Below are 23,342 nucleotides of genomic sequence, written 5' to 3'. Positions count from 1 at the left end.
TGACGCAGCATGGGGTTAGCTTGTTAGCTTAATTGAGAGACCAAGCAATTATGTGATTTCACCATAGCATCTGTGTTTTGAAGTTGTTCCCCCAGGGAACATGAATGTTGGTGTATCTCTTCAAACTTCAATGAAAGAGAAGAATCAGGACCCTGGAGAGATGTCATCAGCTCTCAGCTAATGTTAGAGTAATAATTTTTGAAAAACTGCATGGTCATGGGCTTGAGAAGCTTCTCATTTCCCATGTGGCTTGTTCATATCAGTTTAAGACAGCACAGGCTCTTCTGTGTGCCATTGTGTGATGAATGTTTCCAGCAGGGTAGCAGTTGCCCAGGGGAAAATGGACATGTAAATATTGCAGTTTCAGTGCTGGCATCAATCGAAATGTGTTTTCAGCTAGTGTCCTGCTGCCAGATTCTATGGTCTGCCTGGCAAAGCATCTTCGTGTTCTTTGCAACATGATAAAATGCTCTTGGAAATGATTTCTTCAACTATGTGAGCAGCATGCAGAACTGCAGAAAATACCCTTCTAGTCCTGACTCTGATGCTGGAAAGTGAGATAGGTCTAGAGGCAGAATGGAAGTTTTGCAGAGCAAGATTTCCTGGGTTTCTTTAGTTTCTGACAGGATGAGGGTTGATACTGTCCAATCTTAAATGCTAAAGCTGGTGCCAGAGGCTCAGTTCTCAATGAAGTCAACGGCATCTCAAGAAGATATTTCAAGAAAACTCATGAATTGCTGTTTGGAGGCACCACCTGCTCTACACAGATGCTAGAAATTAGATGGTGCAATTATGCACTCTGACTTTGGACAAGGATCTTTGAGTGGGATTCACCTAAACTGATTTCGGCAACTTCTCTAATAGTTTTGCAAGTCAAAACTGTCAGTGGCCATTTTTGGTCATGGATGTCAAGGGTCATTTTGATAGAGAAATGATGAGTCGTCCCCAGTTTCCCAAGAGACCTCTGTTAGGACAGAAATGTCTGCTTCTCTCCATTGGCTGTGAACTGACCTGGGATGACTTTGTTAGCTTAAAGTGCTGTGGTTGAGCCTGATGGAGCCCGCTCTCAACTTTGCGGTGCTTCTCCCTGTTAATGTCTTTGTAATTGCAATGCAGTGGAAGGCTCTCAAAGAGCAGGACAACTGTCTGTAATCAGATAGCTCCATCTGTGACAGGCCTTTGAAGCCTTGCTCTAGTGCTCTGTGCTCCCTGTTTGAGGTAGGGAGAAAGACAAAACAATATATTAAAATTTGCATTCCTTTTATGGAAGCCAAAACAGGTAATTTATGTTAATGCCAGCTTGTGATGCAGTGAACTTCATGAGTTGGATTGACAGTTCCCACTGAAATCTGAGAGATGCAAATATACAGAGCCCAGGTTGGGTCTGAATTCTTCCTCACACAGTTGCAATGACTCAATTTGGTTTCAACACAGATATAATACATTAGATGCAGCAATCAGATGTGAATTGTTCAATAATTTTAGCCTGTTAAAAGGAATAAGGGAGGATTTTCACCATATTAATTCCCAGTGTGAATTAGATGTGGAGATGCCTCTTATTTCAGAGCAGATCATAAGAAGATGGCAGTGACTTCCTGGGGATCCCACAGCCTCTTGTAGAATGTTGCATTTTGCTCCATCTGAAGGCATTAATGGAATCATATAAGTTTGTTCTGCTTGATGAAAGAACATCCCTGTAAGTGCTTCAGGGGAGAGCATTTCTGTTGAACATGGGGCGGGGGTGGATGGTCCTCTACAGGAACCAGTACACAATTAAGCCCTTAGTCACATGAATTCCCATTTGGATTATAATATTTTTCAGTTGTGTTCGTTGCTGGAAGTGGACTATACAGAAAAACACCACCGCAAGGGAATGTCTTACTTGAAGTGTGCAAGTGCATTGGAGTAAGTGTGTGCTGTTCCCTTCTGTGTCATGCATGACTCTGAGGCTGCAGGTCAGAAAAGTGTAAAGGGAATTTGGAGGTGGCATTTAAAGTTCTGTAGGTTGCTCCTGGATGTCTTGCTGATGAGCTGTAAGAAGCAAGGAACATGCAGGGCCTGGTTTGTCCTTTCTTCAGTATTTTGATTGTTTTTCTTTACTCTTTGAATTGTTCTGCTGATGTGAGCAGATCTACTAGTGGAGGATGCTGGTAATAACTGAAAAGATTTAGAAACTCACAGTATCAGAAATATGACTCAATTTTTTTCAGCTGAATAACTTTATTGAAGTTTATCAGTTCAGGAGACAGCAATAGTATGCATTTCTATTAAGTACATTCAGCATGTTAATGTAAATGAAAGACACCTGCAAAAGTCACATTATAGCCTTATCAATTATCTTTCATAGTATGTGAGCTGAATACAGTGTACGAAAAAATACTTTCTTGGTGTTAGGTGGGTAATGCTTCTCTTTCAGGAAGCTGCTGTAAACAGCAGATGTTTCTCTTTGCCTAGGTTAATGCTAGTGACAGGCTGAGGTTTTTTCTTAAATGAGGTGGCTGCTTTTTTGCTACAGTCTCTTCAGTGGCTGGAGCATAAACAAGCTGGTTACGTAAGAGGTGTCTCTTGATATCTCCTGCTGTTAGAAACCAACATGAAAGATGGTCTAGGATTGACTGAGACATAGGCCACAGCAGGAATGTAGAAAGAAAGGCCTACAGAACAAGAAAGAAGTGTGAATGCTGATTTTTGACATTGCTATGGTTAATGAGGCATTTCTTTCCTAGCGCAGCAGTCAATCCAAAAGGCACCTTTCAGAAAATAAAAGGATTTTTAAAGCTTTATCATGTAGCAAGCTTTAAATTAAGCAGGAAACAATATTTGGGGGCCAGTATCGGATCTGTCTTTGATAGACAAGCACATGAGGCAGTTCATTCCCACATTTACTCAACCAGTGTCACAAGTTTCAGATAATTTGTCATAAAGAATCCAGTCCTACACATCTGGATACAAGAAGTGTCCAGCAAACCCCCCACAATTATCTAGAGCTGCTTATGTCTGGAGACTGGAAGGGCATCCTTGAGATGGGAATCTTAGAAGCACATACAAGGCCTCTGAAAAGCAAAGGAAATGGTTAAACTGGGTGGCACAACTGCAGGAGTTACCTGTTTTTTTTTCTCCCTAGTTTGCTATCAAAAACCGGCTGAAAAACCGCTCCCGTCAGATTCCAAAGAGAGATCACTGGCTAGACTGGGCGTCAGAAAAATACTCAGTAAGTAGTGCCTTACCTGGCAAGCGTTTAGTGGAAGGGGGGAAGGAGGGCAGAAGGCATAGAACTGGCCTTCCTGCATGGCATACCACTCCTCGCATGCGTTGTGCTCTCACTTTGCCTGTCCATTCCCACATCTGTACTCTTCTGACCCTTAATGGACACTTTTGGTGCTGCACTGAAATGCAGAGATGCAAATATGTCCAATGTCATGAATGTATGCAATGAAAAATTGGCATGCGACTCTCTGGAAAGAAATAGGCGCTCTTATGCTTTGTAGCTTCGAGTTCTTATTGATTCTTTACACCCATCTTACCTTTTTGCATATTCTCTTTGTAGAAAAAACTGATCGGTGAGGTTAAAATGGTGACACGTGTTCTCTTCCTGTTCATACCACTACCGATGTTCTGGGCCCTATTTGATCAACAGGTACAGTGCAGTGTGCCATGGGCTGAACTGGACCAACAAGTTCCAGATTAGGACATGCCACCACAAAAGTATTTCAAACAGTGCCAGTGTCTGGAATATGCAAATTCCATCTCCTTTTAATAGGTCCCTGTGCTGGGGTGAACACTGTACCTGGAGTGTGTTTACCTTCCTCTCTTCCTGCGCTGGGCTGGGCTGCAAGGCTGCATTTGTACCCATCATGCCAGAACTGCCTTCGCAGTTCTGCCTCATATCTGGAATAAGAGGATGAAAAGAAAGTGTGTGCCATGCCCACTGACAGGAGATAAAGGCCTTGAAGGGAAGGGAAGGGGAAATAAGACCTCTAGCACAGTCACTGGGAGCAGGTTTAGCTCAGTTGGTTAGAGCGTGGTGCCGCTAATGCCAAGGTTATGAGTTCAGTCCCCATATGGGCTACGCTGAGGGTTGGACTAGATGATCTCCAGAGGTCCCTTCTTACCTTAGCATTCTATGATTGTCTTTGTGTACGTTTTCTAGGCCCATAGGATGTTCTGAAGGCTTCACAGCTGTCTGTTTTCTCCTTAGGGATCCAGATGGACTTTGCAAGCCACGAAGATGAATGCTGATTTTGTAAGTACTTAATGTCACCAGGGATGATAAAACTAGTAGTAACATCACTACTTTTGTTTTTTAATTGGAGACTTGCAGTACTAAGAGCTTTTGCTTAATGAGTTTATATGAGTTGCACTTTTAGTGATTAGAAGAGAAAGGCTCTAGGTGGCCATATGCAATTCATCACAGCACATCTTGGCAAGGAGCGAGTGCTGGGGAGCCATCAGCAGCTTGCAAAGTCAGGAGTGCTTAAGCATTGGCAACTAGTTGCTCTATGACCTTGAGCAAGCTACTTATCAGCTCAGGTAGGGTTTCCAGCCTGCTTCCCCCACCAAAGACAGGGAAGTCAGAGAAAGTTCACACAGCTGTTATGAAGTATAATTAGAGCTATCATAGTTGTATACTTCTGCTGTGGCATAGTTGGTGATATGTTAATAAAGCCTCTAGCAGTCAGTAGGAATCCTGTGTAAAGGGTTGAGATGTGGTGAGGATTAATTAGTAGACATAAAGTACTTCAAATAAGTGAATGGAAAATAGTACAAGATGCAGTGACAGATAAATGTGGATCAGCTATCTGCCTGAAGATTTTGCCATACAGGGCCTATTTCCAGACATATATGTTTTAATAGGCCATCTGGGTCTTCCCTGTGGATGCTCAGGTCAGTATTTAGGATTACAAATGCCCATTTTGTACTTCAAATCCCAAAATGTGAGCCCTTCTATGTCACTCATTTGATATTGGACTCTCAGCATGTGATACTCATTAAGCTTAATTAATTCAAATGAAGCATGGAAAAGACTACACCTCAGTATTTTATCCACCCCAAAAAGAAAAAACAATGAAAGTTCGTGCAGTCTTTGTGATGTGTATCTAGAAACTCTGTTGTATGCTGTTGTGCTAGCATACATTTAGTGATCCATTAAGAAAGCATTTAAGAATTACCAGAAATCACTTACTGAACTCTCCCTGGTGGAGAAGAAAACTGTTTGGTTTTTTCTGTCATACTAGCTTGGATGGATTTTTGGCATATGTTTCAGTCTGATTCCCTTTCCACAACCATGGAGAATTGCCCCAACTCATGAAGGTGAGAATTAACTGCAACATTGGGGGGATTCCTCCATTAGACTTATTGTAGTTCATGTTTGGAAAATTCCCTTCTTCTCTTCCCCAGCTGACATGCTCAGTTAAAGTGGCCAGAGTTCACAAGAAATGATTTAGCGTGAGATCAGAGGTTTGCAGGGCTTCTTTCCTAATACTGTATTTGTATAGTGTGCACAAAGTGGCAGAAGGAGAGAGTATTTGCCTCATCTTTTTAATTGTAAGGCTTTGCTGTGCCCTGTGCTTTCTGCTCTCCCAGGAGGCTTCTGCTGGCAGAGACAGACAACCATTTTACATTCAGCTCAGCACAAGCCTGTCAGAGAGGAGACAGACCCCTACAGTGCTTTCTCAGAAGGATAGTACCTCCTTCCTATTTTTTGCCTCTTTTCTCCTAATCCTAACTTAAAATGAAAAGCACTGCATGGAGTTTAGACAAACACCAGCCCTTTTCTGGAGATAACTGACCTGTCCCTTTTGTGGGGGTGGGATTGTCCCATCCATCCCTATTGACCTTGCCTCGTCACAGAGCTGAGCACAGCAGTGCAAGGGTGAGGCAGCCCTTAACAGATTCAAGGACTATTGGCTTAAACTCATAGGTTGAACAAGTGACCAAAATCCGAAGCCTATTTTGGTGACTATGGATGGAGGAAAAGAGGAAAGAAGTGTTTTCACAGCCCAGAGATTCAGGATGATCTTTTGCTGTACTTTCAGGATGTTTGGGCCACATGCAAACAGACCTTAGAAGGTCCTGAAGCTTGAGAGCAGTCACTTGGGCTTTTCTCATTTTAGAAGCAAAGCAGGAGAAAAGTCTAAATCCACATCCTGGCTTGGACTCCAATATGCCCATTTGTCCCTACTCACCTAGTTCAGGGGTAATCCAGTTTGAAGGTGGGTCTCAGTATCTGTGATATGCTGTGTCCCAGCTGCCATGTATCAAGAGCTTCCTTCTGCAAAATGATTCCCCTCAAACACAGGCCTTAGGCAATGGGTGTTAAGAACACAGTATCAGCTGCTAAAGCCAACACAAAGCATCTGAGGAAACAGTCTTTGCTGCTAAAGCCTGTGCTGTGGGCTGTTTACTTATTTGCCATCAATTGTATACATTGTTATTTTATGATTATGAATCACTTCGAATGTCTTTTTATTTTAGGGAATATACGTCCTTCAGCCTGACCAAATGCAGGTAAAAGGATACTGTAGGGTAGAGAATAACTCTTAGAAATGTTATTTCTTTTTCTCTTGTTTTTCTTGTGGGTCTAGTGTCCTTTCTCTGCTACTTTTGAAGGTTATGGCAGTGCTCCCCCTAACTGATGTGATGTGAACTCTGTGCTATCATTTACTAGCTGTTCCACAAGGTCAGCTGTGGGGCTTCAGAAATCCCTAAGGATATAAACTCTATCTCCCTGGACCTGAAGCAGAACTGGACCAACAAGTTCCAGATTAGGACATGCCACCACAAAAGTATTTCAAACAGTGCCAGTGTCTGGAATATGCAAATTCCATCTCCTTTTAATAGGTCCCTGTGCTGGGGTGAACACTGTACCTGGAGTGTGTTTACCTTCCTCTCTTCCTGCGGTGCAGGTGAAACTTTGAAGGCTCTGAGACTATAACATGTTGTCACAGTTGATTATGGTTTTTACACTGAACAGCTCTGGAGAAATTCAAAGCTGTTCAGTTCCCTGACATCTTCCTTAAAAACTGAGACTGAGTATCGCTCTCTGCTTGTTCTTCCAAGTCACTCTTGCATTTTCTTGCTCTCCCACGGCTGGCTGGCAGACCGACTCTGCCCTCCTGGGAGAAATGCTGTTCCTGGGGGATTCCCAAGCCGTGTGGAAGTACAGGAGCTTGGCAGTCTCACAAAATAGTGCCTGCTCCTCTGAGATTTTGCTGAAGTCCCAAGATGTTTCCATCGTTGCTGATTGTTGTTAGGTCCCACTGCAGCGCTGAAGTGCACTAGCCTCTTGTCAGTGGGTTTTATGCTCTTTAAAAGCATAACACCTCAGTTTTCTCTTCAGGGAAATTGGGTCAGTGATGCTTGCTTACCTCTTAGAATGGAGGACATGAACAAAATGTATTTGTGCCTGTGAAACCTAAATAGGAGAAGCCACTGAAGTGCAAACTATGATTATATTTTTAAAGGGGGTTTTAAAGCTTTTGTTCGTGTCCTTTATGTAATGGAATTATTTCTGGAGGACAGTGCTTTATGAGTTTAATTACTGAAAGTTGCTTTCTAGTCACTAAACTCCTATTGTTTTGTATTGCAGTTCTTAAATCCACTTCTTATTCTTGTCTTCATTCCCATTTTTGACCTTGGGCTCTACCCACTTATAAACATGTGCAAATTTAATTTCACGTAAGTACTTTGAGACCCTGCAGATTCCTTTGTTTTAATTCTTTAGCAGCAAAGTGTGCAGAAAAATAGCTTTTAAGAAGAGGGAACTGGAATGCTCATTCATTCTATGCAGTACTTGTGTCTACTGGATAGAATCAGTATGGCAGCATCACCATCTTCCATAGGCCCTGAAAATTCCAGAAGAACACTTAATGATGTTGAACTCAGTGCCCCTGACAGCACAGTGTGAACTGAAGTGTGGAAAGTGGGAATGACTGGGAGATGGGCTTCAAACGCATGCTCCTGATCCAAACTAAAATGCTAGGTAGACAAAAACATGTAAAATGGGGATGGAAGGAGCCTTGGCACCCATCCGTTCAACGTGCTGATCCTCTGCCATTATGCTGAATTATTTGTGCCTAAAGATTTAGGAAGAAAGTTATTGCCTTACCCTATGATGGTACTTTCTGGAAGAGACATATCAGAAGCTGTGCTTCTCCACAGTGACCTAGAGCCCCATCTTGAGAGATGACTTTCTGCCTGATGACCAGTTCCTAGACTAGCTCAGCCAGCAGCATGGAATTCATGCACCAGTCAGGACTGAACACCGTGCCACCTCTGTCCCCAAGACGCTGAATGTTAACAGGCTTCTACCCAATTTTGCCACAGGGTTGGTTGTGGAAACACAGTAGCTTGCAGGGTTCTAGCCTATGTGACTGCAAAAATTTGTGCCACAAAATCCCAGTGCAGAATCAGACTCAAAACCAATTTTTAAGAGAAGCAAACAGTAAATGTTTTCTTATCCCTGGGTAAGTAACTGAGAGACAGAGTTTGGGTCCATGGTCTGTATTTAACACCATCCAGTGGATGTGGCTTGCAAGTCCAGATTATTATAAAGACTGGAGACCATTGAATCTAGATCCAGATTTGTTTCAAATTTCAACAACTCAGTACTCTGGCCTTAGTTTAAACTGTTCTGTATCAGATTATCTCACATGACTCTAGAATTGTAGTAATTTGGGTCCTTATTCTCCAGAAATGTAAATATATTGACATGAGAAGTAACCCAGGGTGATGACGCAGACGTTCAGAAATGTTGATGATAGAAAATATACATTTTCCTACTCTTTATACTTGCTGCTAGATAGCTTGCTACTTTACTTTTGTCTTTCCCAAAAGGGATGTGAAGATGTATCACTTCTAGTGCCTCTTCCAACATTGTAGGTTAACATAATGCCGTGAGCTATTCCCACTAGAAGAGCTAGGAACAAGATAATATGAAACTTGCAAATAAAGAGCTTTTTTCATGGCATATCAGTTTTAATTGGCCTCAGTGCTGGCCTCATACAGAATAATAGAATAGTTTTAAGTTAAATGATTGGTAATTTAAACAGCACATCATCCCAAATGCCACCTGTTGGACAGTTTATTACATGACTTTGTCATATCTTTAACTCTGAGGAATGATAGTCTATGTTTTAAATTACTGATTTCTTTTCTTAATGATATCTTTTATTCACTCTGTAGACCTATTAGGAAAATGGCAACAGGTATGATCCTTGCAGGGATGGCATTTGGACTTGCAGCCATTGTAGAAGTCAAAATAAATGTAAGTATAGCACATAAGATTCCTCAGAAATCACTAGTTTTCACAGCAGCCTTTTTTCTGATCTTTATGTTCTTTATGATTAAACATACTGATCCAATTGCTATTTTAAAATCTTACTTTGTCTACCTTTCTCTTGCTCTCTTTCTTCTTCTTTTTGTCTCTCTTTCTCTCTAGTCTTTGCAGTTTTGCTGTGGCGATCATCTATATTGGTTTATATTCTATAGTGATTTCCATCATCAAAGTGCTTTGACAATCATCTAGTTAACGCTAGTGGTTAATACCAAAAAGGTAGTCTGTTTTCTCTTATCTCTTGCAGTAGTTTGTCTATATTTTACTGGATTTTTTTGTGTATTTTTGTTTTGGTCATTGCCTACTTCAGGGTGGGAATGTGTTTTACAAGGCGAATTTGTGGTGCAGGTAAATGCATTCACTTCTGTAGTCACAGGTATTGGGGACTGCCTGGCATCCCCAGCCAGGGTGCCAGCAAATCCCTTGTAAACTCAGTGTTAACTGAGCAAATTCATTTCTGGCCTGAGACCAGTGTTGCATGCTTCGGCTAACTTTTCTAAGCCAAAAGTCACTGTGGGATTAATTTTTAACACTTCTATGTATACTTAAAATGCGCTATTACAAAGTGGCTGGTGCAAAGCGCTGGATTGACGTTCACCTGTTCCTCAGGTGAATCCACTGAAACAAGGCTCTGTGTGTTCAGTGCTCCTTTCTGATCTTCTTGCTTGAGCACAGAAATGTTGTCATTGCCACTCAGAGCAGCTCTGTCTGAGCACTGAAAAGCTCCTCTGTGTGGAGGGACAGTGGCTCAGAAGCCCCCCCTGCATGTGCATGAAAATTATAGCCTAAAGGCTGCCTCAGAGCTCTAGCAAGGAAGGAGATAGGAGGGCTCACCCTTGCCTCTGCTGTTGGTAGTGCAGATAACTAGCCACAGTGACAGGGTTTGCTGGTCATGGGATTGTCGCTCCAGAGCAGCATATGGGCATGGTGACAACAGGATTGTCACATCTTCTCTGGCAAGCTAGATTAAAACTGCCTTGCCTGCGATACCCAAATTATGGCATGAGATAGAAAAGTTTGAATAGTTCTATTATGGCTGCCTGAAAATAAAGTGAGGAATAAAGAGGGGAAAGAAGTTTTAAATCTGCAGGTAATACGAGGTAGAAAGTTATTGAAGTACACTTGCTAGGAAATAATTCCTGATAAAAAGTATAATTCTGTGCTTCAGACATCATTGTCCCTCTCTTGGAAGATAGAGAGCAAGAACTCTACAGTGGGCCATTAGGTAGCATGGCACTAAGTGATTTAAAAGCACCAATTACAGACACAGCTGGAACTGGATTTTCAAAACAGCTTTTGGCCTAATTCTTTTCCCAGTCACTGAGTGCAGTGGGAAAAGAATTATTCTTGTTGGTGCTTTTGAAATCCTCATCTAATGCTAAGCAAAATTTTTTCCTTTCTGATGGCAGCCGGTTAAATCTAGGCACTTGGGAGCTGTATAATGGGATCAGGGACGTAGTTTTACCTGCCCAGCGGTAGTGTAGCCTATGCATTGAATGGTGTGAAGAGCAGTCTTTGTGAAGAACGGTGGGCTATAGAACCACTATGAAAACCTCCCTAAATAAGATTTATATTCAGTTTCTCTTAGTGCAACTTCTGTTGAGGATGGAAAGTGTCATTATGGAGAGGAACACTATCATGACTGAAAATGAAGAGATATTAAGAGCTCTAATAAAGCATATAGATAGCACTTAAAGCCTTTTATTTTAATTAGGAAACCGATATGCCTCAACTTGTTCCAAAAGAAAGTTTAATTCAGGTCCTGAATTTGGCAAAGAACCCTGTTCAAGTGACAATTCAAGACCAGCACCTATTTCAGCAGCCCACAGTGGCTTTTCAGGTAAGTGTATGTGTGGGACTAGCAGGCCTGACTCATAGTCCCTTTAAATAAAATTGGAGATTTTTTTTCAGCCACTCTTCGGTAAAGCCCAGTATCTACTAGAGCATGTTCTCTGCCTTAGAGGTGCATGGGAATGGCTTTGGAGATGTGGCACTGTCTTCAGACCAGACAAAAATGGAAAGTTTGGAGACATAGTTCCATTGCAAAGGAACAAATGACTAACTGCATTCATCTATGATTAGGAATAAATAATAATTGTCCCAGGATGAGTGTGTGCAGATACTTTGCTCCAATCTCTTAATGCTCAGACACTAACCAGGCATTGCTGCTGGAATTTGGATGACATGTGAAATAAGTTACCTGCAAAGGACAAAAGGGAAAGCAGTTAATTCGGCTTGGGCATTGGGGTGTTTCCTGTTTCAGCTCTCGGATTGTGTTAAAGGTGAGTCTAGTTAAGGTCTCAGCATGGCAGTCCCTCGGCCATCAACTGCCTGCTACAGTCTAGATGTTCCTTTTGGGCAGATGAGGGCTGGGGGAAAGGGCAGCTGTGTATGCATTACATGCTCTTTGGCTTCCAGGTTGCATCCAGCAAAGGGAGATGCTCTGAGCTCTGACTAGGACCAGCCTGGAGCCTGTAGGACAACATAAGCCCTTTGCGGTAGGAGGGGAAGCTTTCAGACAGCTCTGGTTGTTACCTTCTCCTTACAGGCTTCCTCCTTAGAGAGGATAGGATTGCACTTGGTGGGAAGAGCCAGAGCCTTTTTCAAGTGGAGAAAGTGTGTAACCAAGTTTGTTTTCTTTCCACAGAACCCAGCTGAGTACTCAAAATTAATATTGAATGGAGAGCAACAGAGCCTTCACTTCACCCTGCAACATCAAGGATTGTCTCTTGCTTTTAACTACACCGTGAAGGAAAAATCAGTATACAGCTTAATTGTTTTTGAGGCAGAAGGAAGCCTATCAAGTCGCTTAGTGAGTGTGGGAGTGAAGTGTAAATACAGTATTAATTCAATGACTGAGATGATACAATGGGTAATGGGGTAATAGGTTCATTAATTCATTTGCTCTGTTGCAGTGTCTGTCTGATTGCTCTCAGATGCTCTAAACCTGACTTCTTAGCTAGCAGCACTGGATCTGTACACATTTCTATTGGTTGATTAATAGAGGTGTTATGGCATCTGAGAACTACTGGGTGCAATTAAATCCAGTGAATAGTGCAGTGGGAGAACAGAATAATACTTGCTAGGCAGTAGAGCTTGAGAAAGCTGAGGAAGCAGTGAGCTAGAGATTTTCCCCAGAAGAAGGTTCTATAAAGCAAAGATGTTAAAGAGGCTCTAGGGCTGGGTATGGAATAAAAACATTAGGACAACATTTCTAGGCTTAGTTATTACAAGTGTTTAGTAAAAATACACAAAGGGCCCATTCGTTTTGCTTAACAGAATAAATGATTAAATTCATTTCAACTCTGCAGCAGAGGCTATGGGATGTATAGGGCTGGATTTCTGATATCTTCTACATGCAGCTGTACCTCAAACTCCCTTGAAACAGATGGTGTTATTCCACATTGTGGGGTGTGTGTGTGTGTAAATGCCATCAGACTCTGTCCTCATGCTAAAATACTAATTTTATCTGCAGTTTCTCAGCTTTCTACCTTGCAGGGTTGGCACTCCAAGTATTCAATACTGTACAGCAGAAATCACATAACTGTTTTAAAATGTAGGATTTTAACAATTTATTTTTCCCTAGGTTGTTTTTTCTTTGCTGTTGTGTGGTTTGGAGCCTGCAGTGTGTTTTTATGCAATGATGTTAAACTTTCCTTGTGATCCTGATGATTGTGTACCATTTCCTTAAGAAATGGACTCCCATACAAGGATTTTTACAAAGTCCTTGGATTCCAGAAGCTGGTGCTTTTAAAAGGAAAAACAAAGCAGGAAAAGAAAGAAGGGCACCACAAGGCCTGTGGTAGAATAGCCAGTGATAAGAGCCCAAGATGGATTCCCAAGGGATGAAATCATACAGAATAGGTGGTCTGGCATATGTTCAGAAGAGTTTTAAAAGCCCACCTGCCCATGCTGAGAATCACTACTACTGTTGTTGTGTCAAGTTTATAACAATATAGTCAAAGTTGTACTTTCAGTGCCATGCTAGGCTGTCATAGGCTGTGGCTGTACTGGCTAATTCCAAACCCATGAAGAGAAAGCCTGAGACAGGCTGGAGCAGAACTGCCTTTTGCATTAGGTATGTTCTTGTGTTGCCCCAGCCATCTAGCTTGAGTTTGAATTAACACCTGCCACTGGCACTGGCAGGCCCCCACGGGCTGGGGAACGGTGGTGCTGTGGGATGATGCCTTTGCCCCATCACTTCTCAGCTCAAGGTAAGGGAGGAATGGAAGCCAGCAGGATAAATCATACTCTTCAGTGTTGTAACAAAAGGAGGGCAATACCAGTGTCACTGGGCTTGCCCTGTGTGAAATGTCCCAGCCCAGCCCTCCTCCCTACAAGATTTGGCACTCTTGGTCAGGTGGTAGTGCTTTTCTGGAAGGACCCAAACTGAAACTGTTTTCTTCTCCTTTGTGGATTTTCAGGGGACAGGTGATAAATTGGAGAGTCTACTTCTCACTTTCATTGATGATCCCCAATTTGGCCTGTCTGCACTGAGTGTTAATCCCCATGTGTCCCCCCTGAAAGAAATGCTGCTGTTGATTTATTGCTCTGATGTTTATTATTCATTATGGGTATTTATTACTTAGGGCACATTTTATTATTTGTGGATGAGCATATCACACTGAAAGTCCAGTAGATGTTTTATAGGTATGTTGGAATTTGGATCCTTGGCCTTAGCTCAGAGTTTAGCATCAGGATTAAAGAAGAAAAAGCTAGCAAACTTTTAAGAGAAATCTGCCTTCCAAACGCCCTTTGGCTTGCCTGTGTTGTATCTATGGGCAGCACAAATTGAGACTCCTGGGCCAGCTACACTCAACATGGCACAGCTGTGGATTACTGTCAGCTGAGAACTTCACTGTATTCTTTTTGTATGACATACAATCTTCAGGATGGGCTGTGTCTTTAATGTCTTCTCTGTGTTATATGCCAAATAGGCCTTCCTCAAATGCGGGTATATCATATTATTAACTATCCAGCTGATAAGGAGAGTGAGTGAAATGTGATGACTGAAAGAGTAACCTAGGGGTCTCTATTGGCTCTAAACTCCATGAAGTCTGTGAATATGTCAAGAATGAAGGGATGGAAGTTACTCAGACAGTTGCAGGTTTTATATGAGTAAGGCACTCATGTTTAACTGTAAGTAACTGTTGGAACAGGCTAATGTAGATAATACTATCTTGCTGTCTTATGATCAAGATGTACGTCTTCGGGGAGTGCTGTACGCCTCAGTAAAAGGGTGACTAGCTGGAACGTTGTAGTGTATATTACACAGGAGGTGAGAAAAATAGTATGACCTTATCTTAAGCCCTTGGTGGAGCTGAAGTCAACAGAAACTTTGCTGTTGGGTTGATTATGCCAGTACTTCAGTTCTGTGACCTGATGTAAGATTTATATGAGAGTCCAGTTGACTTTCATGGGCTCTGCAACATGTGTGCAATTCCATTGACGCTAGTATCTTCTGTTATGTGTTGTTTATAAGGCAATATTAATAAATCTGACTTTCCCCCCCCCACCTCTTTAGATTACAGACTTGGAAGCAAAGCCAGAAAACGGTTTGGCAGCAGTTAGGTAGGAATTGCTTTTTGAGAATTTGGGGGTGACGGGAACTGCTTTTGTGTAAAGTGAACTGTATATAACATAACCCAGATGTTCTCGGGTTGAAATCTAATCTGCATTTCTCATGCAAGAAGGATTCAGGTGTTGTCTGCTGAGGCTGACAACATGTCACATCCCTCCCTATCATGTTGAACTGAAAAGTATTACCCCTTAATGCTTAGTATAGTCTGGGCTGAGATGTTAACGTGAAAGATCTTGTCCTTTGGAAGGTTGGTAACTTTGTCTCCCTGTTTCCTATCTCATTGGAAAAGAAAATGAAGAAGCAATCTGGAAAAGAGCCCATGTCATTTGTCCTCTGCAAGCCAGCCAACCCATGATACCTTATGCACAAATGGCTGCTAAATCAGATACAGCAACAATTTACATCCTCATAAACAATTCAGCTGGGCACTGGGCTCTGCTGAGCCAGCTACTCTATTTTCCAAATTTCAGCTAGTCCCTGAACAGTCCTGTGCTGAGCTGTGCAGACATGCTGTCTCACTGAGGTCACCGTTACCTCCAAGCACAGCATCATGTGGTGTGTGTGTGTGTGAGCCTGCTGAGATGCAGAGGCAGCAGGCTTTTCAAAACAGGGATTCCAGGTAGACCTCTGGAGGATTTTGGCAAGCTGAAAATTAAATAAATAAATACAGACTTAAGTAGTATAAAACTATCAGACTCCCATATCTGAAAGTGTGGGTTGATAGGAGCAGGAAAGCAGTATTTTTCATTGCCCTCTGTTTGTGAAGCTGCTACGAACAATCACCTTGGAGATTTGATTAAATACCTGCAATCAGGAACAATTTTTATTTTTCTGTGACCAATTTTGACAATCCTGAAACTTTCCCTGCAAAAATTTGTAAAGAGGTTTTGCTAAGAAGATGCTTTTTTTTTTTTTTTTTCCACTGAAAAGTTACTTTCTAAGCACTTGACTATCTTCAGGGATTTCCCCCCTGCCCCACCATTAACAACAGAAAATCAAGATACTGAGATAGAGCTAGATCAGATGAGAAGTGTTTGGTTTTTTACTAATAAATTTTCAGTTGTCAAAAGGAAAACCTATTTTTTGTGTAGAAAAAGTACATAAACTGTGTGTGGGGGGGGGGGAAGACCCCATGCATATTCCCATGGAAGTTTCTGTTTTGCTAACAATCTAAGGTATTTTCCTCAAACTCTTTCCCACTGCCAGAAACTCCTTGACAAGTGTGCTAGCATGGCATACACTCGTCAGGACACTCACCTTTCTTGTGTAGACAAGCCTTGGTTTCCCGGGTGGTCTGTGAGTCTGAACTCTTGAACAGCCAAGGAGAAAGTATCGCTGAAAGTATCAGGGAAGAGATTGCCTGTGAGTCCTACCTTGTAAAAAGTCTTGGGTCACTTTACCCAGGCAAGAGAATAAGAGAGTGAAATTATACAGCAATGGGAAAACTAATGTTAAATCAAAAATGGGCAGAATATCAGGTTAAAATATTGGTAGCTTGCAGGAGAGGCTGGTATAACGTTATGGAGTTAGTGCTTTGGGAGAGAAAGCACACTTCTCCAGTGTCTCATATTTTTCTTCCCTTGTCTAACACCCTAGTGAAATACGCTTTCTTTGCAGATTTATTAACGGTTTGAGCCAAGATGTCAACCTCACCATTGACAGCAAACAGTTCATTGCCATTCAGAAAAACTACAGTGTTTCTGAGTACACACTGCTTGAGAGGGACAAGTAAGTTTACCTTGTTATGCTAAAGATCTTTACTGAAGCCTTTCCTTGGGTATGTTGGGGCTTTTCTCAGGCAAATAGCAAAAAATTTCGTTGCTGCTGTCTTGATATTAAGTTTTGTGAAATGTTTGTAAACCTGGTGTGTTTTTTTTTAAAAAAAAAAGAGTATCAGCCCTCTCCAGAGCAGGAGATATGGGCCACTGATGTGTGTGCCCAGAAGTACCATGCATTTAGTCTACAGGGTGTTTAAGCCACGGGATAGCAGATCAGTATCTGTGTCTGATATGTAGTTGAATAGATTCAGCCTCTGAACAGTGTCTGGGATAGCTCCTTTTCCATGGATGTTGTCCCTTGGCTAGATTAAGATAAATAAGCAAGGGCAAAACTTAAACTGTATTTGCATGATGAGTATAATAGCATCTCAATTAGAGCATTATTTGAAGTTTCAGAGGCAGGTCTAGGAAATTTTGGGAACCCAAAAGTCTTTTGAAGAAGTCCTGATACCAGGCTTGACTTTCTATGAACTTTTATTCACACTATGTGGTGGACTGGAGGGAAGAGGCTAGCTGTCCTTGTGCATGTGTCAGCAGAGTATGGTGGGAGATAGAAAAGTCCCCTCTGCCATGTGCCATCTGCTCTATTTTGATATTCTCCCAGGCCCAAGCTGTTAGTGTCAGGATGCTCTCAGAAAAAGGCTAATTCGTATTCCATGCTACGAAGTGTTGGTAAGTGGACTGGTAATATCAAGTAACATCAAATGGCATTGCAGCCTGGACTCATTAGACAGGAGCTCCATATGGCCTTGGATTTGGCAGCATTGGAGCTGGCTCTCTTAAGGTATTTCTGGCCTCGGTAATGTTTCAAAACACACTTTATGGCTTTCCTCTGCATCAGCTCCATCCAAGAAATTTATTACTGCAATCTAGTAGGATGCAGCAGCCACTGTTGCAATGCTGCTGAGCCTCTGTGCCATCTCAAGCATCCAAAACCAGAATAACAAATGCAGAGGCTCTTTTGAAAGGAAATTTCTAAGTGGCTTGTGGGTGCGCGTGTCTCATTTCCTGAAGGCTGCTTGGGCCTGGCTAATTAGTCTGACCCACAGTTCCTAAAGGAGTGGAGAATAGTTTTGGAAGGTAAACTTGGGAAAAATAATCGGTGCTAGGAAGAAGCAGAAATCATTTTAAAAAAAATGCTAGCAATTACTTAGGTTATTAGGTGAACTATAATCAGTGCCTAAGTATTTCTGGAAGGAAAAGACAGCAAGAGTTTTAGTGATCCACTGACACAAACATGATGGCAGCTTTACATTATACATCCTCCCTAGGCCATCATAGGGACCTTTTTGATAGCTCTACTCTGTACTCTTTGTTTGCGAGACTAACCAGGAAGTACTGTACTTTGTTCTCGTATCAAGATACAGTAACGGAAGGTGTATAACTGAAGCGGGGGAGTTCACCCTGGATCTAGGGCTGCTCGACTTTGGCGCATCATACACTGTTGTGATAACTAATGTAAGTGACCCTCTGATGGTAACGTGCTGGTTCAATTTTAGTCTCTGTCAATGCTTTTGCTCTTGCGCTGGCGACTCTCACATGCTTTCTCCACCCTGCGAGACCTGGGCAGTGGCCATTTAAAAGCATTTTGTTGTATGAGGCTTGGTAAAAGGTTTGATAGTTACAGAAGCAAAGGGGTGGGTGTGCACTTTACCTTTACCTTACATTTTGATCTTGTCAGATCTTGCAGTTAAACAAGTAAGGTCTTTTCCTTAATGGAAATCCTCCATGGAAAATTATATGATCTGTGGTTTGTGCTGATTTTACATCATCCTTGTTAAATTAACAATGACCCAGCTCATTGCAAAGAGCTACTAGAGACAGTCTGTAACACTCCAGCTAATGCTGCTTTTGGTCTTTAAAATACTGTATGTGGCAATGCCTCTCACTCAATGTGGAAACACTCTTCTGCATCTTCAGGCTTTACTTACTGATCTGAAGGCTGATCTTCCGAGCCTTGGGCATTAGGTGTGGGGAGAAGAGGGACAGAGTTGAGGGAGATTGAGACTGTGCATCTGTCCTTTCTCATTTGGGACCCTCGTACAAAGTCAAGGCATGGGTTTCTGAGTGACGCAGGCCTGATGGGATTTGATCACTGCTGAGAAGGGTGGATTCTTTTGACTGACTGCCAGCCTCTAGGCACACTACTCCAACCCTGATCCAGCTGGCAGAAGCTATGTAGATGAGTATGATCAGCTTAGTTCCCGTTTTAACCTTTCCACCGCACAGACACACAGACAAACCAGGTCTGACAGGGCACATTGCTAAGTTGCCCTCTGGGGCTTTGAGCACTCTGTGATGAGCAAGTGCTGTCAACTACTCCCTGGCAGTAACACCTTTGTGTTGGGCAATTAATGGGAGCTGTCCATGTCTGCAGAGCCCAAATATGTAGGGGGGAAAAATATAGCTGCAGAACACCTGGCTCTTTTTTTTTTTCACTCCAGTAGCTGGAGTGGCATACACAGTCCTGGAGGGAAGAGATGCTGCCATCTGTGAGTGCAGAGATTTAGGTACACAAACTATACGCACTCTTGAAGTGATGCTGGCCAGACCTTTCATGGCCACAAGCCTCTTTGCCAGATGAGGACCTGAATATATTAGTTGTACTAAGAATATTAAACTAAAGGTATTTTTGCCAGTGCAGCTGAGCTGGGATCAGTTGAGGTAGACATGTCCCATTCAGTGTGGGCAGAGATTCGAGCCTGTGGGCCCCATTTGCCAAAGTTCTTTCTGTGTCGTGACTGCTTCAGGGGTGGCTCTGTGCATCAGCCCCTCCAGGCCCTGTGCTAGTCCTTCAACCTTTTTGACTCAGTTTTCTTATCTCTTATCCTGTGGTTTCCTCCTTATGTAGAGAGTTAATGTGCTCCAGGCTAAGATCACTTTTAATTATTGCAATGATTTGTACTATGCCCTGCTGCTGTGCAGGGAGTGCTATATAAAAGAACCATGATGCAATATATTAAGTCTGCTAATGTGGCTGAACTGCAATACTTAAATCATGGGGATGCTGCCTTCCACCCAGCTTTCCTCAGTGTGCCGTTATTGTATGGTGCTTGTGACTTTTTTTTATGGGCTAGAGAACAACACACACAGCTCTCCTCTCACCCCCTTTAGCCTTCTAAAATACACTTTCTTGATTTGCCTCTCTACATGGTGATAAGTACGTCTCGTAAACATCTCTTGTATTTTCCCAAGTACCCTCCTTAAACATAGTTTTCTGCCTGAAGTTATTTGAGCTTGGTATTTTCCTGGCTACTAGTCAAATCTTTCTGCCTCTCTGACAGTCTCTGCATCACAGACTACATTAATTACATCTAGGAAAAAAAAAGTACAGATGCTATAGCTGTAAGAATAATACATCTGACCTGGGACAATCTCTGTTGTTCTGGGAATTCCTGAACTGGATTTGTGTGGATGTCAACATAGCAGGAGTGTTGTATAGTGCCAATGAAATGAGAGCAATGATCACATAGATGCAATGAGCATTTACTCTCTTGTCCTGTTCTGACCCTGTGAGCAGCAGCAGGTCACAGGCTCTACACAAGTATGAGACAGGCCATTCCCCACCCTGCTGGAGAAGGCAACTGGCTGTTTTGGAATAACTTGTGCATCTCCTGTGCACATGAACTAGGTGGGACGTTTCCATGCTGTCATCTCTGCTCTGTGGAGGGGTCAGCCTGTCCCACTAGTAGGCTTGAATATGGCAGAGGTCACACCCTGCTTGCAGAGCTTTGCTTCCATATTTGCTTAAAACTCATTTTGACAAATTCTGAGGAATCTAAGCTAAGAAGGATCTAATCTTTCACCAGCTAATCAGTGTACCTTTATTTTCTTGCTAGATATCTAGAGGCGCCCTTCAGATATGGAAGTCAGAAGATATCAAAGCCAACAATGTCCATATGGCTTGGCAGTTACCACAGTACTTATTAATATCTGCTGGTGAAGTGATGTTCTCTATCACGGGACTAGCCTTCTCCTATTCTCAGGTACTACCCTTAAAGATAAGGGGCTTACAATTAGACTTTAGGGTTTATTCCTGCATATGCCATTGACTTGTAGCATGTCATTTGGCATGATGGTTACTGACAGTGTTAATTGTGCTTCAGCTAGAAGTGGGATTATAACATAGCTTGTTGGGTTCCCTCAAGCCCTATTCACTGAAGATGTCTGCTCAGTTATAGTCAAGAAACCTTTTTCTGATAAATTTTGGAACAGAGAACGAGAGGATAGTTTTAGTGGGAAAGACCATATTCTCTAATATGGAGGTTTTCTCTCAGTGAAATATTTCTGGTGTATATTTTACAGTGGCAACAAGGCAAAAGTATCACAAGGACTACAGGATGGTCTGGAGGCTTGGCATATGCTTTAAGCTAAGAGACTAAAAGGGGTTTAGCCTACCCAAGCCTGCAATGAAGTAGTAAGGGATAATGAGGGTGTGAAGGATAATCTGTTTATGGTATATTAGGCTGTCTGGGGAGAAGGTTTATGAGAAGAGAAGACTGAGACATTACAGGGTAAAGAAGCTGAAGCTACTCAAATTTATCCTTGGAGTAAAGTACAGATCTTTATTAAAGAGGGCAATTCATCAGTGAAATGGCCTGTTGTGCATTGCAGAAAACTTGTTATTGGCTGGAAGCTTAACATCAAGATCCAGTCTCTTCTCCCAAGGTGTGCAGCTGCAGGGCACCTGCCTCTGAGATGCAGGGCTTGTTGTGTGGGTCCATAGGCTTCCTGATCCTAGAATTTTGAATGATGCAGGTTTGGAAATGGTTAGGACCAGCTCTACAACAACAGCATCTTCTCCTCCTTCATATGTCCTCCTAGGGGATTTAATTTGAAAGCTGCTTGTGCCCAGCTGTAGGGATTAATCACAGAGCAGGTACAGTGCAAAAGAAATTCCACCAGCTCCCCTTAGGCTGAGACAAGGGATGCCTCTACCTAGCAGGACCTTGCAATGAAAAGCTGCAGGTGAACCAGGACAGAAGGGCACAATGTGATACCCACTGACCAGGCCTTTCTCTTTTCAGTCTCCAGCCAGCATGAAGTCAGTGCTCCAGGCAGGCTGGCTGCTCACGGTGGCATTTGGGAATGCGTTTGTGCTCGTTATTGCCCAGGCTGCACCAATGGCACAGGTATGGCTTGAACAGGAGTGATGCTTTAAAACAGGTCCTGGACAGTGCTTCAGATATCTGTGTTGTAGAGGTGCAGCAAGCCTGCATCTGGCTCACTTCTCTATAAAAGCTCCAGGCTCCAACACAAAGTGATGACATCCTGCCCCAAGCTGCCCCCCAGCCTCGACTCTATTTCCTGATCAGCAGTGTTTCCCTCTGCCTTAATTCAACCCTGGAGCAACAGTCCTCTGCAAACTGCCCAGTGGCAATAAGCCATACTGTGACCTGCCACAGATGTCTTGTTTTGCTAGGTTTGCTAGATGTCTTGGTTTGCTAGGGCTCAGCTCCAGGTAGGAGGGCCTGGAGCTTGCACATGATGCAAGCCACATGGTGCAGTTGGTTATAGAAAGCAGCTTGCCTTCATCCAGCTAGCCCCGTGGCTGGTCAGTCACCACGGATGTGTGGCTCTGAGACTCCTTAGGAGTCAGCTGCCTATGGCATTCCTGGGAAGTGAGGATTTGTGTCAGGGAGTTATGGTGCAGATGGTGTTTGATCCAGAGTTTCAGACTTCTGGAGCGATGGCATGAAGGTATGAACTGTGGCTGGTTTCTGGTTAAGATCTAACATGTCCCAGGGATGTCTTGTATACTTCCTACTGCTGCAAAAGGCTCAGGCAGGTATGGTCCAGTCAGGGCAGATTTGTAAGAAAAACTTTAATGAAACTAGCCTGATCTGACTCATTTGTTTCAAGGTATGGCACGCATATTTGTAATTCATTTCAATTACATGAGTTTACCAGAAAGCATGATGGGAAAGTTTCTATCCTGTGAGCAATCTTGGAAGTAGAAAAATAAATTTTCCTCCACTTCTTTAAAAAAAACACTTGGAAATGCAGAGAATTCCTTTGGCCTAGGAATTTGAAGTACCCTGACCAGTTGTTCTTTTTTCTTTCCTAGTGGGCTGAATTTGTCTTATTCACTGTTCTCCTCTTTGCTGTGTGCGTTATTTTCTCCATCATGGGATATTTCTATGTCAGTGTGGATCCAGAGGACCTGCAAGAAAAGGAAGAGAAGAGAGAGACCCCAAGCAGAGGAAACGTGATTAGTCTTGTTACTCAAAAAACAAAGCTCTAACACATTATGGGCTGGGATTTTTTTTTAACTTGATAGATGGGTGAGAGAAAGAAAGGGATGGGGTTGGAGTTATTTTATTGCATTAGTCTTTATTACTCAAAATGTAGCCACTGTCTAAATGGGACAAAATAGCCATCTTTAAAAGCAATAGGGATCCTGAAATTAGAGCAAAACTCCCTGGGAAAGCTTCTCTAGTATTAAAAGCACTTAAAGTAAATATAGTGTAATTTAAAACCTGTTCATCTTTCTAAGCAGGGAATAATTTTCTATGATTTTGTTTTAAACGTGTATTTAGGGCAGCAGGGAAGAAGGGTGTAGGGCATGCCCTATGGTAGCAAAAAGGGGAGATGGTGGGAGAAGAGGATGGAATTTAAGAAAAAAAAACAATATAGGGATTAAGGAAGA

The 23,342-nt window shown here is 42.5% G+C and overlaps 1 protein-coding gene across 3 annotated transcripts in view; it reads left to right on the top strand.

Annotated features, from left to right (window-relative positions):
• SLC15A2 (solute carrier family 15 member 2) overlaps positions 1 to 22,941 on the top strand; it is a 53,826-nt gene extending 30,885 nt beyond the window's left edge. For all 3 annotated transcript variants that reach the window (XM_062578546.1, XM_062578547.1, XM_062578545.1), the window contains 15 exons: positions 1,823 to 1,905; positions 3,125 to 3,211; positions 3,548 to 3,637; positions 4,199 to 4,243; positions 6,475 to 6,507; positions 7,589 to 7,677; positions 9,184 to 9,265; positions 11,049 to 11,174; positions 11,982 to 12,146; positions 14,859 to 14,905; positions 16,533 to 16,643; positions 18,055 to 18,151; positions 20,533 to 20,679; positions 21,721 to 21,825; positions 22,761 to 22,941. In XM_062578546.1, the coding sequence (XP_062434530.1) occupies positions 1,823 to 1,905; positions 3,125 to 3,211; positions 3,548 to 3,637; positions 4,199 to 4,243; positions 6,475 to 6,507; positions 7,589 to 7,677; positions 9,184 to 9,265; positions 11,049 to 11,174; positions 11,982 to 12,146; positions 14,859 to 14,905; positions 16,533 to 16,643; positions 18,055 to 18,151; positions 20,533 to 20,679; positions 21,721 to 21,825; positions 22,761 to 22,937 (1,484 nt within the window). In that variant the 3' untranslated portion in view covers positions 22,938 to 22,941. The remainder of the gene's footprint in view (positions 1 to 1,822; positions 1,906 to 3,124; positions 3,212 to 3,547; positions 3,638 to 4,198; positions 4,244 to 6,474; positions 6,508 to 7,588; positions 7,678 to 9,183; positions 9,266 to 11,048; positions 11,175 to 11,981; positions 12,147 to 14,858; positions 14,906 to 16,532; positions 16,644 to 18,054; positions 18,152 to 20,532; positions 20,680 to 21,720; positions 21,826 to 22,760) is intronic.
• Positions 22,942 to 23,342: the final 401 nt, after the last annotated feature.

The sequence above is a fragment of the Rhea pennata genome, chromosome 6, assembly GCF_028389875.1.
Source record: "Rhea pennata isolate bPtePen1 chromosome 6, bPtePen1.pri, whole genome shotgun sequence".
Taxonomy (NCBI): Eukaryota; Metazoa; Chordata; class Aves; order Rheiformes; family Rheidae; genus Rhea; species Rhea pennata.
The sequence above is the reverse complement of the archived record's forward strand: the minus strand, read 5'-3'. Positions and strand labels throughout refer to the sequence as shown.